The sequence below is a fragment of the Canis lupus genome, chromosome 3 (genome assembly GCF_003254725.2).
Source record: "Canis lupus dingo isolate Sandy chromosome 3, ASM325472v2, whole genome shotgun sequence".
In the NCBI taxonomy this organism is placed as follows: domain Eukaryota; kingdom Metazoa; phylum Chordata; class Mammalia; order Carnivora; family Canidae; genus Canis; species Canis lupus.
In genome coordinates this window covers 14,790,814-14,805,546 of record NC_064245.1, presented here as the reverse complement: position 1 = coordinate 14,805,546, position 14,733 = coordinate 14,790,814, and the positions used below count along the sequence as shown (strand labels likewise).

The 14,733-nt window shown below is 33.7% G+C and overlaps 1 protein-coding gene across 4 annotated transcripts in view; it reads right to left on the bottom strand.

Moving 5' to 3' along the window:
- KIAA0825 (KIAA0825 ortholog) overlaps positions 1-14,733 on the bottom strand; it is a 388,625-nt gene that overhangs the window by 337,324 nt on the left and 36,568 nt on the right. For 3 of the 4 annotated variants that reach the window (XM_025437175.3, XM_035714787.2, XM_025437176.3), the window contains exon 3: positions 2,381-2,512. In XM_025437175.3, the coding sequence (XP_025292960.3) occupies positions 2,381-2,511 (131 nt within the window). In that variant the 5' untranslated portion in view covers position 2,512. Of the gene's footprint in view, positions 1-2,380; positions 2,513-14,733 lie in introns of those variants that run through there. The other variant, XM_049108230.1, reaches the window with a different exon arrangement.

The window sequence follows — 14,733 nt, the reverse complement described above, 5'->3', positions numbered from 1 at the left end:
TGGTTTAGCAAATAAAAATGAAGTAGTCTATAACAAAAGCATCAGGGTTCAATGATTTGTTTTGTTTTGAAAAAGCCTAAATGTGATTATGAAGACAGGTTACCTCTCAAAAATTATTTAAATTTGTTTTAATATAACCATCTCTGGAATTTAGATAAATGACTTATAAATATATTTAAGCTGATATTATTTTCATTTATAAGTTTCTTTGGGTTAAAGATTGTGCCATAAAATATATTAATATAAAATATATAAATTATGTAAATATGCAGTTATACTAAAGTTTAATATGGTTATTTTATATTATATATAAATTATAACTCATAGTCTTCAGTACGGTTAAATCATATATACATTATCTTTAAAAAATACATAAACATACATAACGTATATGTAGGTGCATGTGTGTGTATGTGCATACTCTCTCTCTCTCTCTCTCTCTCTCTCTCTATATATATATATATATATATATAATTAAAAATAAGAGCCTTAATTCTCCCTGTTGAAAATAAGGGAACAAAAACAAAAAAAAAAAAAAAAGAAGGGAACAGATTTCCCTCTCTTCCTTTTTCTTAACGTATCTTAGAAATTAATAATTTAAAAAATTTTTTCACTTCTATGAAATGTGTCCCTTAAAAGACAAGATAGACCTTTTGTCAGCATTTTCACCCAGGACTATCTTTCTCAAGAACCTGAAAGCCATCTTTTCGAAATGCAAACAACCAAGGGAGATGGTTCCCTGGCTTAAAGTTCCTGCCCAAGAGTAGGAGGCTAACTTCAGTGCATGCTTTGTTCCAATCTCCAAAATCACATCTTGTCATAAAGATATGAGAAATGTGTTTCTCCTCAAGATAACATAGGTATCCTTTAACACAGGTAAAGTTATGATGAAGTATATGTGAAAAATGTGCTACCAAATCCTCTACTTGAGGACTAGCTATCACTTATCTTGAAAAAAGCTTGTAACAAGTTGTTTCTACTCCGTTATATAAAAGGATGAGATTCCTAGCTCCATCTTTACAATCTCTTAGCAGAATGCTTGTGATATGCATTGCATTCTGGTTTAATGTCTGTTGAATAATAGAATTAGTTTTGTTCTCTTCTGCCTTCGCGGAGAGAATGTCTGGGGTGAGAAATTTTAATTTTAATTCCCCAACATCATGCTTTCATTTGAATTTAAGTTATTTATTTACTTAAAAAAATGACTGCATTCTTATATAAAACGTGAGGAGGAAAAAAAACCCATAGGAACATTTCACTTGCTTGGTTTGGTTTCTTTGACGATTCAATATAACTATATCCTAAATTTTAAAAAGGAAATACTACATATCATTCCACATTAGAAGTCTTTACTGTAGTTTTCATATTTAAAATCTACCTGAGGTAAAGTATTGGAACCTTTGATTAAATGGATAAAAATAAGTGAAATGACGGACCCTAGGATTGACAAACACGTAAAGACAAAGTCCTTTCTATCAAAAAACATGTATTAATAAATGGCAAGCTACTTAGCTGTTATTGCAACTCTTCATGTTTGGTAGCATAGCTTTTGGAGTAGGTAATGAAGACCAACTTTGCATAGCAACTCTCTATGGAGTCTCTAGCCTTACAAGTAAGGAAACTTATAATGACAAACATTACATAAAAAAATATATTTTTCATGATCTTTTTTCGGCAACTCAAGCAATCCGTGGCCTTATACTATACCACTTTATTTTAATACCTTAATTTCAAATTTTTAATTTCTATGCTTATCTATCAAGAGGATATGTAATGCTAAACATATGAAAATCCAAGCCTTCAATGTTGGCAACTCTAAGAAATTAATAGTAATTCAATAAGCTTTATTTTATCTATTTGAAGACAGTGCCTCTATTTTCAAGTGTTATTTAAAGTACTAATCAGGGATCCCTGGGTGGCGCAGCGGTTTGGCGCCTGCCTTTGGCCCAGGGCGTGATCCTGGAGACCCGGGATCGAATCCCATATCAGGCTCCCGATGCATGGAGCCTGCTTCTCCCTCTGCCTGTGTCTCTGCCTCTCTCTCTCTCTCTCTCTCTGTGACTATCATAAGTAAATAAATAAAAATTAAAAAAAAAAAAAAAAAGAGTCTCGTGCTCAACCCGCTGAGCTAGCCAGGTGCTTGTAGCGGGTCTTTAAAAAAAAAAAAAAAAAAATTTAAAAAAAAAATAATAAAGTACTAATCAGATAAAGAAAAACATGTTAAATTCTAAGGGGGAGGATCTGATCAATTTTTTTCAGGAGAATTAATGATACTAAGCCTAAAATGATCTAGGAGTAGGAAATACTAAAACTAGACCAGGTAAAGTATGTGTAAATGAAATATGAAACCAACTTGTTTTAAATAATTACCAATATTTACCTTGCAGCATTTTGTTCTATCTGTTCATCAATGTCACTGAAGATCTGCTTAAATTCCAATTCTCCAGGAAATGAATTTAACAGACAATGTAGGTCAAAAGAATTATGGGAATATTCATCTCCACAATCCATTCTGAGGAATAAGAATAAAAAACATGTCAGTTCCTCAAAAATAAAGAAAAAAAAACCCTCAAGTTGTGATACTAAACCAAAAATAGTAATTCTCACTTATAGGTAAAAAGAAATACAGCAGTAGGAAAACTAGGGTATTATTAAACTAGGCAGAGTGTTTTGTTATTTAATTTTCATGAGGTGTGACCTAATTTTCACACTTCTCTATGGTTTGAAACCTGAACAAAACAGCACCCCTCAGAGAGTACTTAAACATCCTGCTGCTTCTCACTGTAACCAAGAGCTGAAAAGGAAATCACAAAGCCTCCTAGACCACTGTGAACAAGGGTGGTGGCAGCAACAATTCAACACCTTCCTTTCATTCCTGTCAACATACTCACCTGGACATCCTAACCTCTGAATTTTAAATGTCATCCCCTAGCCCTATTTATGTGTGAAAAAGGCAAAATTTTCCTTGAGTTCCTCTATCACCCGTCAACCTAAGTACCCATAACAGACTAAATATTACATATGCTACTCTTCCTAGAAAGATACGCATTTTCCCAGTATCACATCATTCATTCAGTCAGTCCGTATATATTCTTGAATGTCTGATACATAAGTGGCACTGCTGCAGAAGCTGGGGATGTAGTTGCAACAAGCCAAAGTCCCTGCCTTCATGGAGTTCTTATCTGTTTTAAGAACACATGAGCAGGTATACTTTATAAAAGATCACATGGTGAGAAGTGCCATGAGCAAAAGTAAAGCAGGGCAACAGGATAGACTAAAAATGTGAATGTGAACTGTTTTACTTAGAGGTATGTTATTTTTGGACATAAAATAGTGCTTATAAAATATATAATGACTAACAGTATAAATGAATGAGAACTTTAAATATATTATAAAAAATATACATGGAATAAATATTAATAAGAAAAAGGCTTGTGGGGAATGTGGTTTTAGTCTGGATAAATACAAAGTATTTAAAAAACTGTCTAAAAAGTTTTGTAGAGTAGGAACGCCTAGGTGGCTGAGCAGTTGACCATCTGCCTTTGGCTCAGGGCATATCCTGGGTCTGGGGATTGAGTCCCACATCAAGCTCCCTGCATGGAGCCTGCTTCTCCCTCTGCCTGTGTCTCTGCCACTCTCTTTCTGTGTCTCCCATGAATAAATAAATAAAATCTTAAAAAAAAGAAAAAGTTCTGTAGAGGCTACAACACTAATGGATTTCCTCATCTTCAATTATTTAATTATAAGAAATTCAGCTTATTTATATTCTATAATGAAAGAGCTGAAAAAAAAAAAAAAAGAAAGAGCTGAACATTTCTCGTAGGCATCATCTGGAACTTCAATGAAGTAGTCTTGGGAGAAAGCTTTTAGTTTTCTCTGAGAGATTTTATTTTAAAAAGGAACACCCAACTAAACACTTTAACATAAAAGTCTATGGCATCACAAGGTTTGTCATTTATAAAGTAATTAGTTCCCAATACAGAATAATCACAAACATCATTTTAAAATATCACAATCTTCATACTCATAGATTGTCCATCAAAATATTTTGCAGTAAAAGGTATAATTTCTCATTTGTGAACAAATACTGACTTATATCATAATAAATACTAATTTGAAAGTCATACATCCTTAGGGCACCAAAACTTTAAGATTTCTATATAACCAGTGAGTCTGAGATCCTCTTATCTCCCTAGGAGCTCAACTAGTTACAGCTATTATCAGAACAGTCATTTCTAAACCCAAAGGCCAATAATACTAATAATGAATTCAGCTTCTGTATTTCCATATTTTTAAATAATTTTGCGTAGTTCAACTCTTCAGATCATAAGCCACTCAGAAATTGTTGCAAGAAGATAAAATTTCATTTTTGTAATGAAAAAACTGATTAGTTGAGGGTTTTGTAGAAAGCTCAAACTTTTTTTAAAAAAAAAGACTTATGTATTTATTTATTTGAGAGAGAGACAGAGACAGCGACAGAGATAGTGTGAGAGAGCAGGAGCGGGGAGCAGAGGGAGAAGCAGGCTCTCCACTGAGAAGGGAAACTGTTGAAGGGCTCTATCCCAAGGCCCTGGGATCATGACCTGAGCTGAAAGTAGACGCTTAACCAACTGAGCCACCCAGGCACTCTTAGAAATCCTAACCTCTGAATTACATAAGGATTTATTGGTAAATACTCTGTAGTTAGCCTCTCTAATTACTCTCAAATTACTTGGTAAATACTTTGTAGTTAGCTTCTCTAATAAAAGCAGTTATATATCAATACTCTGTTCAGACTTGTCTTAATTTGTCAATACTATAAAGCCTCAATGGTTCAGATACTACATATTCAAAACATAATAGGTACAAAACTCAGCTTAAACAGCAATATGATTTGTTATGTATCTACTATGTACAAGCTACTTTAATATACATAATCTTCCTTAATCCTCATAACTCTATGAAATAGTTATTATCCTCATTTATAGGGAAAGGAATGTGGGCCCAGAGAGATTAACTAACATCCACATGTTACAGAGCAGTCATCTAGTGTTAGGAGTAGAATTTGAACTGGATCTATTTGGTTCTAAAATTTAAGGGTATCTGGTCTCTTGAGAAATGAATCACTGCATACAAAACATAGTTTTGTGGAAATATTAACCAAAATGTTAAAATGGGTATCCCTAGATATTTAGACTACAGTTAATATTTTCTTCCTAATACTTAGTGTTTTCCTATATTTTGGCAGTTAGTACTTATTTTATACATGTTAAAAAAGCAAAATTCAACCAAATGAATTTGAAGATCTAACTGGCTTTGCTAATTATCAATCAGCAGCACTTCATCTAGCAAATAGAGAAGCACTGTCAGGAGTTCTACAAAATGGAAGGATATTACTGAACAGCGTGGGGGCACAAGAGTTATTAGTAAGAGAAAAGGAATGTTCCAGAGGAGGTTGTTTCCTAGGAGAAATAGCTAGGGGTCTTAATGAAAATTACCTTCATCTTTCGTTAGGGAATGGAGAGGACCCAGGTGACAGGGCTTCTTGGCATTGAGGAAAAGAAAAATTTCCTGACCAGTTAAGGCCACATTTCTGGTGGAATTTGAAATCGCAATTAGATTGGGTGTTAAACCCAGTTTGGAAACTTGGTCTGAGTGACACCTTTTTGGGCCTGTGGTGCTTTGTTTTAACTATGTATTTAAGAAAAATACTTTAAAAAAATTATGCCTACTCTCAAGGGGTTTTTAATCTTTTATTTTACATTATCTGTCTTCATTTGAAACATTTTCCAATCCTAACACTTCTCTTGTCAATTCATGTTTATCACTCCTCTCAAAATCTAACTCAAAACTTATGTTAATTCCTAGAGATCTCTTGACTGTGAACACTTCACCAAAGTTTTTGTATTATTTTGTGGTATTTGTGCTTGCAAATGCTGTTAAAAGAAAATCTGTTGTTCTGTGTTATTTTGGTATTAGATGTGCATCATATCTTTCACTGAAATGAGTTCTGGAATAAAATAATGGACTGAAACACGTTGAGCATTCAGATGGGGTTCAGTACATGATTTTGAAGGGTACTCAATACGTATAGTTGCATGATTTTCTCTATCTAACCTCAGTAGAGAAGTTAATCAATAAATACAAAGAATACATTAAGGTAATGCCATTTGATAACAACAGGGTACGAAAATGATGATCATTCAGAGCTTTCACATGACCAGCATAGATCTGTGATGCTTCTGTAAGACATGGTTCCAAGGTGATGAAGGACAATAGAAGCAAAAGTCAGATGTAAGTGAAGGGGTAAACAGGCAGCAAGTTTAAGATACTGTGTGATAGGATAAAAGAAAACTTCATGGGCACAATAGAATTAATAAAATGAGGAAATTATAAATTAATCTCTCTTCAGAGATTCATAGGACCACATGAGAAATAAATTAAAAGGAGAAAGTAGACTGTGGTTAAGTGATGCTCAAGTCTGAATATAAACTTTTCTCAGTAGGATGGCAGTGATCCTGCAGGACTGTGGTGACAAAGCAGCACACACCAAATGGGTATGAGTACAGGCACTAATCCTCTCACTTCCTTCCATGCACTCCATGGGCCTACAGCTGACCCTGTACCTGGACACTGTGGGAGAGGGGGAGGAGACGAAGAAGGTGATTGGACAGTCTCTCCTCTAAAGGAGGAGACACTAAAGGGGACCGTAAAAAAATAAGACGATAAGCGAAGAGCACTGTAATTCTCTAAGTAAAAATAGCTATGACCTTAAGAACAAAAAAGTGAATTATTAAGGTACTAATGTAACTTGCCAAACACCTCAGTGGCATTTCAGAAACCTAGAACAATCTTAAAAAAATTTAGGGGAAAAAAGGAAGTGGCAGTGAAGCTGTGGGTCATGACAGAGCTTCACATTCTGTTTATGTTTCTGTACTTCCAACTAGTAAACTGTTGTCACCGGGGAGGTAATCATCATTTGACATAATGAATGAAGTCTCTTATCCTATTCCATGATCAGCCAAAATTGAGAGTTGAAAAATTTTAAAAGACAGTAACTTTGTTTTTGAAATTGTCATTCCACAGGACTTTTTTTTAAAATATTCATTCTCCTGTAATGTTTCTGATCATTTTTGGTATAAGATTAAAAAAAACAGTGCTTAATATTTCAAACAAGTATTAACAGCCAATCTAATATTAATTATTGCCTTTTAAAAATGAGTCATGTTTGAAGAGTTATATCTAAGCCAAACATCTGTAGATCAAGTTTCAGCCACAGGCAAATTTTAACAGTTGAGTTATAAATTCCTAAGAACAGTGACTATAATAAAATATGTACATATTATAAGCACGGCCAGAAAACATTAAAATGAAGCGATAAAAAAAAAAAAAGTCTAAATCTCATGTGATCAAAAGAAAGCCCACAAAAGTAATTTTGGAATTTCACTTGTCTTTTAACATATTTTAAAATGATGCCTTTCTAACTTAAGGCCTCCTTTTCATTATTTAAACACATATAATAAAAAATAAATAAATAAATAAATAAAATAAATAAAATAAAATAAACACATATAATGATTAGAAACCTCATTTAATCTTTTTTTCCATGTTTTTTCAATAATAAAAATCCAAAGTGCCATTTTTCTTCAAACCAACCAAAGACATGCTTTCTCATAATCAACTATACATTTTTAAAAAGTGAAAAAAAGACAGGAAGACCAACCAATGGGAAGAAATCTACACTGCAAATGAGTTAGTAAAGGGGAAACATTAGGACCATGTGACTTCTCCCCTGTGGAAAAGCCCAGTGAGGAAGGTCAAATGCCTTTTCAGACTTACAAACTGTGAACTTAATGCGTCCCCCAGCTCTAGTTTACCTGGAGTCCTATTGTCTAGCCTAAAATAAATACTTCTAATGAGCATGGTAATGAAATGTTCTGATTAATCAAAAAATTCATGCTCCACATTTAACTAAACAGGTTTCAAAATGTTATACTAAACCGCATTTAACTCTAAATACCGTTGAATGAAGAATCAACAAATCTGAGTTCTGATCCTAGTTCTGTTAATGTGACTTTGAGTATGTCATTTGATCTCTCAAGAGGGACAGAGCTCATATTCCTCATTTATAAAATGAGATAGATGGATTTATTAGGCTCTGAGGTTTCTTCTAGCTATAAATTTGCTGTGTTCTATAAGGAATGGTAGGAGGAGGGCATATCTCGGAAACCCTCCCTCCAAATTAACTCTTTCAATGGACTATTTCACTCATTAATACCATCATTTTTCCTATATCATGCACTCAGAGCCATTTTAAATTATTTCCTTTTCCCTCCCCCAGGACTGTTACATGAAAAGTTATATGTAATCCATAGCTTAGCAAGAAATAATATGTGACAAGAGGAAATGTGAGGCTGCAAGACATTCTTTTATGGTAATAGGTAGATGCCTAGTACTGATTTTTCACCCCCAACCCCTCAGCTTCCTAAAATATTCTAAGAAGCAGCTAGTGTACATTCCTTGGCTCCTCAGGCTTGGCATACTTGGCACTCAACAAAAGATATATGAGAGCAACTGATTGGGGGCATTGTGCCTCCACAAGAAACAGCAGGTGACATTGGAGAACCATACCTTCACAGACATCATGTATCCCTGACCTATTATTCTTTGTATCCTTTATATTCTTTGCATTATTTGTTATATTGCTGGTTTGGTGTGAGTAGCTGGATTGGGGCGGGGTGGGGGGGGAAGCAGAGTGAAAATTTTTTTCCAGGATTTCTTTCCAGTCTGGCACATTTCTACTTTTCTAACCATATCTAGTCACAGAGTAGTTCTCCTGGATCATTCACGAAGTCCTATCAATATCATAAATACCATAACTTTACTAAATATCAATATCATAACTTTCCTGAAATTTTGAAAATTTTATGTAGTTCACTGTATTTCTTTATTAAGACATAGATTCAAGGTATGGTGGCTAAACAGTAATTTTAATGATAATTACAGCTAACTTTTATATAGCATTTTTATGGGCTATGGATTGTTCTAACGATTTTATATGTATGAACTCATTTAATTCTCACCATAATCCTATGGGATAGGTACTATTATAGTCTCCATATTAAAGATGTAGAAACAGAGAGGTTTCTTTGAGTTGACCAAGATCACTTATATAGAAGTGGGAAAGCTGGGATTCAGATTGCTTCAAAGGCTTCCTTAATCCCAATGCTATAAACTGCCTCCCTGTATGGACTTGTACTTAAAAAAAAAAAAAAAAAAAAAAAAATCATTATTTTACATCTTATATGTAGTGACTTATTTACTGCCATAAGTATTTGATAGCTTTCCCTAGAACCATTATAAATTTCCTTCATTATGAAACCAATTTACAAAAATACATTTTATTAAGGCTAGATCTTCCCCCTGTGATATTTCAAAGTCACCAAAAATTTATTTCTTTTCATCAAGTTGAAATTTTAATGTTTTGGCCTCTCCAAAGACTAAGAAACAACTCAAATGGATCTCAATTTCTTGATAATCATTTAAAATGCCTTTTGCACTAAAGTCCTATGTTAGGAAATAAAGAACTTGATATTCTATTCTTTTTTTTTTGTTTGTTTGTTTTTTGTTGTTGTTGTTTTTTTGTTTGTTTGTTTTTTATTTTTTTTTGTTTTTTTTTTGATATTCTATTCTTTATCTTCTCAACTCTCATCTAGGTATTAGGACTTCTACCAAAGAATGATATGCTTTCTATTAATAATTGTGAAAACTCTGATCATTATAGTTATATGAGTGGGAATATTAATATATATCCCATAAGAATGCACATTACCATGTTATGGCTATTAAAATCCCCTTTGTAACTCCTCTATTAGGAATTTAAATATGTGAATGTGTGAGGCAGAAATTGACAGGATCAGTCAGACTGCACTATGGTAGCTTGACAAGCAAACAGAATTAATTGTCATATGTTTTACCCACCAAACTTGACACTGCTTTCTTTATTTTTCAATGCACTGCTCTTTCTAGAAAATATTTTTATTTTAATGACGCCCTAATCTTCAATATGCAATCCTCGCCATCTCTTGCTTTGATACAACAGTGAAACCAAGATAATGTGAACACAAATTTTCATTTCCACATTCTTTTATAACTTAGCATTCACACATCTCACATGATTTAAAAGTCATAAAATCATTATATATTTTTAGATTAGACCTAAAGATAGTCACAAATCATGGGGTTAAGGATTAACTAATGACTTTTCAAGCACAGTAAAAAAAAGCCTTATTAATCTGGAAAATAGTACATCTGCATTAGTAGAAAGTTTAAGTTACCAAGTACTTTCAAAAAGGCAATTGTATTCTGTGTATCAACCAGGAATAATAACAAACACAGCTTATAAGATGTGTCGATTATATTTTTAAGGAATTTTCTTCTAATAACTAGATAAGAATGATTTAAACTTAGTATGTACTTTGTATCTAAATTGGTGCTTCTAAAAAGTGTAGGTCCTAAAGTATGTTCCAAGGATTTAAGACTTTCTCCTAAAATGCTGTTAATAGCATATTATCACTAACTAGTCCTAGGTCATCAAGATCCTTTTTCAGCTGACTGTAAACATGTTCACTTCTTGTTGTTTAGAAACCAAAAACCTCTCCCTAGAACCTCCTTCTATTCACAGCCCAACATCTTCAAACAGTAGTCCTTATTTCCTCACCTTTTATCTCCTCTCTCATTCACTTCTCAACTCAGAGCAGTCTGGTTTCTGCCTCTATCCTTGCATTGAAAGTGACAAAATATTTTTCAATTCCTACTATACTCAATCTCTGCACTATTTGATACTGACAGATACTCCTTCCTTGACGTTTCCTCTCTTGCCAAGCTTCCTAAGTATGACGCTTCCTAGTTCCTTTCTTGTCCCTTACACATCTATTTACAGGTTTGTGGTAGGAGTTCCCAATTTAGGTAGCTGTCTGGCTCAAATTTCTTTTTTAATCTGATAAACAATGTAGGGATACACAATGGTGGTCAAGTTCTATGGCAAAGGAACCAGCTTTCCTGTCATAACTAATTATCCAAGATACAGACATCTGACCCAAACCGAACTATCCTAAATTTGGAATAAAGGATGGAACAGGGAACCAGTTGATGGTATATCAGGTTAAATTCAGCCTCCCAAGAGAAGGTGCATGGATTTTTTGCTGAGGTCCTGTAATTGCCCAGTTCCTTTCCTTCTGAGACTCAAAGTTCATATAGTTGTTTTGGGGGTTTGTTTTGGTCTGGTTCTATCAGAAATACACAATAAATCTTCTCTCTGTTCCACTGAGCAAGAGCCATTGTTTTATTCTTTGCTTAATCAAACTAGTTTTTATTAAATTAATAAACATCCTCTCTCATCTCTGTCATTAAACACTGATATTCACACAGAGTTCTCACTAGACCTGCTTCTCATTTTTATTACTTTCCCTAAACATTCTTCATTCAAAGCTACAGCTTATTTTTATGTAATTTTACCAGAGTAGATTTTTTTCTAAAAGCATTTCAATTTTTAGAAATTCTGTTTTACTTTTTTTCATTTGGATTTCATCCTCCTCAGATCTCAAAAAATCTATTCCTATTAGTTCTCAGGTTGTATCTTCCTAAATATCCTTATTCCCCTTGCCTGACTTGGGAAAGGAAATACAGAAAATTTTCCTTTTTCTTGCAGTCTATTTCATGCTGGAATTCTTGGTCTTATTTTTTTTTTTCTTGGTCTTCTTCTTATTCTACAGGCTTTTCACTGAGTAACTTCATCCATATATTATTTCTATGCTGCAAAATTCAAAGTCTGTATCTTAAACCTAGCTCTTCCTCCAAAACCTTAACACATAATTCCAAACATTTACTATGCATTTCAACATTGCTGGTTCAAAAGTCCCTTGAACTCAACGTGTCCAAAATTTAACTCAAATTCTTTTCCTTAAAGTAGATTCCTACATTACAGGGTCACCACCTAGGTACTCTCTCTCCTCTTCCCTATCCTACTAACTTAAATCAGTTGACAGTCACTATAGCAAAGTCTATTTTTCCTATGGCCAGCAAACCAAGAATGGTCTTTACATTTCTAAAGAGTTGTAAAAATAAAAAGAAACAAAAAGAATATGCTATGGCCATATGTAGTCCATAAATCCTAAAAGATTTACTATTTGGCCCTTAATAGAAAAAGTTTGCTGACCTCTGTCTTAAATTATCACCAAATTCCCTTCCCTAATATAGTAAGTAGTAATCAAATGCTCTCAAATTTGATCTCTCCCTCTGTGTGCTTCCAGTGTCCTAAATCTGACATTATTTCTTGCTGAAAAAAAGGGAAAAACCTCCTATTTGGTCTCCAAGACTCAAACTTGTGGTTTAATAAGAAATACATATTTGGTTATTGCTCCTTGTCTCCCCCTACCTCCCTCCTTCCTTTGTCCTTTGCGACTCTTCCATTTGGCCATTCCTGAGAGGTATCCTTTCCAAAAATACTGTAACCAGAACTACAGCATTTGCCAAAGTTTCTTTGAGTCTTTCTAATAACTTATTCAACCCAACCTGGGGCTGTGGAAATCCTCAAATCTGTAGTCAGCTGGGCAGAAGTAGACATCCCCTGGAGATGCCACTTGAGGCTGTTATCTAATGTGGAGGAATGTCTTGTGGGACTGAGCCATGAATTTGTGGGAGTCTGTTAACTACAGTACTGTCAGAATTGAACTAAATGGAAATGTAGGACACCAAGTTTGTACCAAACTTGTATACTGGTATTAAACTTCTTGTTTTATTTTTTTTTTATTTTTTAGAGATTTTATTTATTTATTCATGATAGACACAGGGGGAGAGAGAGGCAGAGACACAGGCAGAGGGAGAAGCAGGCTCCATGCAGGGAGCCCGATGTGGGACTTGATCCCGGGACTCCAGGATCACGCCCTGGGCCAAAGGCAGGCGCTAAACCGCTGAGCCACCCAGGGATCCCTAAACTTCTTGTTTTATAAACCAAATCAGATCATTTGCTACCCTGCTTAAATACCACTGAAGATTTTCCACAATGCATAAAACAACTCCAGGCTTTTTACTTTGTTCTATATATAGTTCTTTATATTTAATTATATTTTTCTACTATAACCATCCTTGATGAATAATTTGAAATAGCGTCCTAGCTGTAATTCCCTCAATTAAGGATGTTTTCAGTAGAAAATCATATTTATAGAGGGCATTTACTTCATCAGTGTACACAGTACTATTTATAGGCCACATATAATTATAATCTGTTTATTATCTTGAAACAAAAGTTATCTACAATTGTGACTTAATTTTTAAATGCTTTTTAACATCTCAAACCATTTTTTTAAAAGACTGAAGAAAATCTACTTGTGAAAAATCAAAATTTAATATTTAAGCTATCAAATAAATTTAAGTGTGATACCTTAAAACTCTTTCCAGTTACATTTGCAAAAAAAGGAAATTAGATAAAAATTATCTTTAAGGACCTGTCTAATTCTAAAATTCTATTATTTTAATCACGCAATCTATTTCTCTAATATTTAATCTTCTGTTTTACTGCTTTTGCAATATACCTTTTAATTCCACAGTTTAATAGAAGGATAATTTTTTGCTGGTTAAACCGAATTCATGTGAAATGACCTGAAAATCTACTTAAAAAGCAATCAGCAAAAATAAATCTAGGATTTCCTCATGTTAAATCTGAAAATCCATCACTATACTTGCTTTTTACTTTATTTGCTGCTTAACGTATCTCAACAGTGAATCTATCATATCAACATAGTCATCATGATCCAAGCTGCAAATAATAGAGAGTGTCAGTGTCAATTTTGCTTCCTCACACTTGCTTCCCTTCACTTCATCTGATTTTAATAATCCCTGTCAAACCACAAACAGTCCAAATTACCTTCATGACACAGAAGCTTTCAAAGAGAAGACAGAGTCTCAACTTTCATTTAGCAACTACAAAAGAAAGCTGTCCAGCTGGACAAATATTATTTCCACACTTGACAATCTCTACAGTTGAGCACGCATTTTAATTTTAACTAAACCTGCCAGGAGTTTGATATGAGCTTCTTGTTTTGTGTAGATTGACTCACAGGATTATCAGACCAATGACTGTAATTGTGATGAAAGAACCCAGCATTTTTCTACTAAAGGATAAATCATATACCAAAGCTGAGGGATCAAAACGAACATGTAAGACATAATGTGAAGGCATACATTACAGGAAGAAAATCACTTAAATTAGGTGGTTTAATTACTAAATAAAGTCTAAACATACAGAATGCATTCTTTTTTTTTTTTTTTTTTAAGTAAGCTTCATACCCAGTGTGAGGAGGCTTGAACTCACAACCGTGAAATCAAGCATCATGTGCTCCACTGACTGAGCCAGTCAGGTGCCCCCAGAATACGTTCTTGATATAATTTTGAAAAGGAAAAGCTAGGACGTAAAAATAAAATGTAAGAAAGTTAAAATTTTATCTGTGGATACCAATGAGAAACAGATTCTAAGAATGAAAAATAAAAGGAATTTTTAAATTGTTCTGGGCTGACTCAATGTATAGTCAAATTTCTAGAATAGGGTCTATGTAACAAATTATGTAATAAAACTGACATTCTTGACAAGACATTAAAAAGTACCACTCTATATTAATCAACGTACTCTTGTATAAAGTAAAACTTCAAAAAAGGCCATAGTAAAAAGAAATGATGATCTTAAGTCTGTAGAAAAAG